The following is a 1,501-nucleotide window of genomic DNA, read 5'->3' as shown; positions in this document are numbered from 1 at the left end:
AACAAAAATGCTGGAAAGTTGGTGAAGTTTCTTTCTATACATGTCATTTTTATGTCGTGGTGACCACTGATGGTGCTGATAAGGTTCTTCACATCAGAATCTCATCAACACTGGACATTTTAACACCTCATTTTTATTCTTTGGCTTTTTCACTAGACTGTACTAGATAATAGGCCAACCTATGTTAGCTTTAAATGTGCTTATAAACAATTTTGATTTGATGTGATCCCTAAAAAAATTTAACTCCATGCTGTAGCTAATGGACATGAAGCGGTACCTTGTGAGGAACAACTGAGACCAGTCCCTTCTCCAGCCTCCCCAGGTGGATAGTGAAACACTTCCCCAGCTGTTTGAAGAAGGCCAGGTTCAGGGGAATCCCACAGAAAGCATAAAACACACAAAACACCTGGCCAGACACAGTGCTTGGGGAGAGGTTTCCATAGCCTGTGAACCAGATAAGGAGCCGTTATTAGGCGGGGCAGGCATTTCCCACAAATGGGAAAACTGAAATGTGAAAGTGCTCACCGATAGTTGTGATGACTGTGCTTGCAAAGAAGAAGGAGCTGCTGAGGTCCCAGTTACTGGGGTTTGTGGAGTTTCCTGAAGGATTTACTCCATTTTTCTTGGCATATAAAATGACCTGTGTGCGCGCGCGCACACACACACACACACACACACACACAAATGCAAGCACAGAGATAGTAAAATCAGGATTAAATGTGCCTGAACATTTAATGACTCATGACACTAAAGGGAGCCAGTAATCTCACTGGCAAATATTTTAGATTAGAACACACTAAATGACTCATTAGGTCAGGTTACAGTCAGCTATTACCATGTATTTAACATAATGGTGGGGCCAGCAGCTATAATCCTGTATTCACTGTGTCCTGTATCTGACAACAGCAGAATCTATTTTTACATAATTTAACTGATTAATGTCTGTTGAGATGCATTTAAGGCTGCATCTTCTAAAAGCGTTATTGTCATGATGTTAAAAAAGCTTGTAGTGTAATAATTGATTCTCGTGTAACATCACTAGATATGTAGTTCATTGCATTATTAACATTTATGGTGTTGATAGACATTTATCATGGCACTAGATCTGATGCTGAACACATTTTGGTAGAGTCTGATAATGTAAAGATGCAGCACAAACTTAAAATTGGTAGAAAAACTACTCACATATATTAATTAGCCAGGCAAGGAGGCCTGAATTTTTTAAAAACTGCTGACAATCAGTGATCCACTCTCCAGGATCACTGATTGGAGAGTGGTGAGAAAGCATTTGTTATAACCAAGGTTCACTCTCCTCAAATGACCTCACCATATCTCAATCCAATAAAACGTCTTTGGGATATAGTGGGCTGGAATCTGCATCAACTGTGTGATGCTATCATGTCAACATGCACCAAAATCTCTCGTGACTGTTTCCAGCAACTTGTTGAGTCTATATCACAAAGAAAAAGGGCAAAAGTGGGTCCAACCAGGTGTATGTAAT

General features: G+C 40.0%; 1 protein-coding gene across 1 annotated transcript in view; it reads right to left on the bottom strand.

Moving 5' to 3' along the window:
* LOC102212285 (potassium channel, subfamily K, member 17) overlaps positions 1 to 1,501 on the bottom strand; it is an 18,537-nt gene that overhangs the window by 15,637 nt on the left and 1,399 nt on the right. The window contains exons 2-3 of the mRNA XM_013914225.1: positions 526 to 640; positions 278 to 444 (exon numbers count right to left, since the gene is read on the bottom strand). Of these exons, the coding sequence (XP_013769679.1) occupies positions 278 to 444; positions 526 to 640 (282 nt within the window). The remainder of the gene's footprint in view (positions 1 to 277; positions 445 to 525; positions 641 to 1,501) is intronic.

This window comes from Pundamilia nyererei, unplaced genomic scaffold (genome assembly GCF_000239375.1).
Source record: "Pundamilia nyererei isolate P.nyererei 1_Seehausen unplaced genomic scaffold, PunNye1.0 scaffold00179, whole genome shotgun sequence".
Taxonomy (NCBI): domain Eukaryota; kingdom Metazoa; phylum Chordata; class Actinopteri; order Cichliformes; family Cichlidae; genus Pundamilia; species Pundamilia nyererei.
This window is presented reverse-complemented; position numbering and strand designations above follow the sequence as displayed.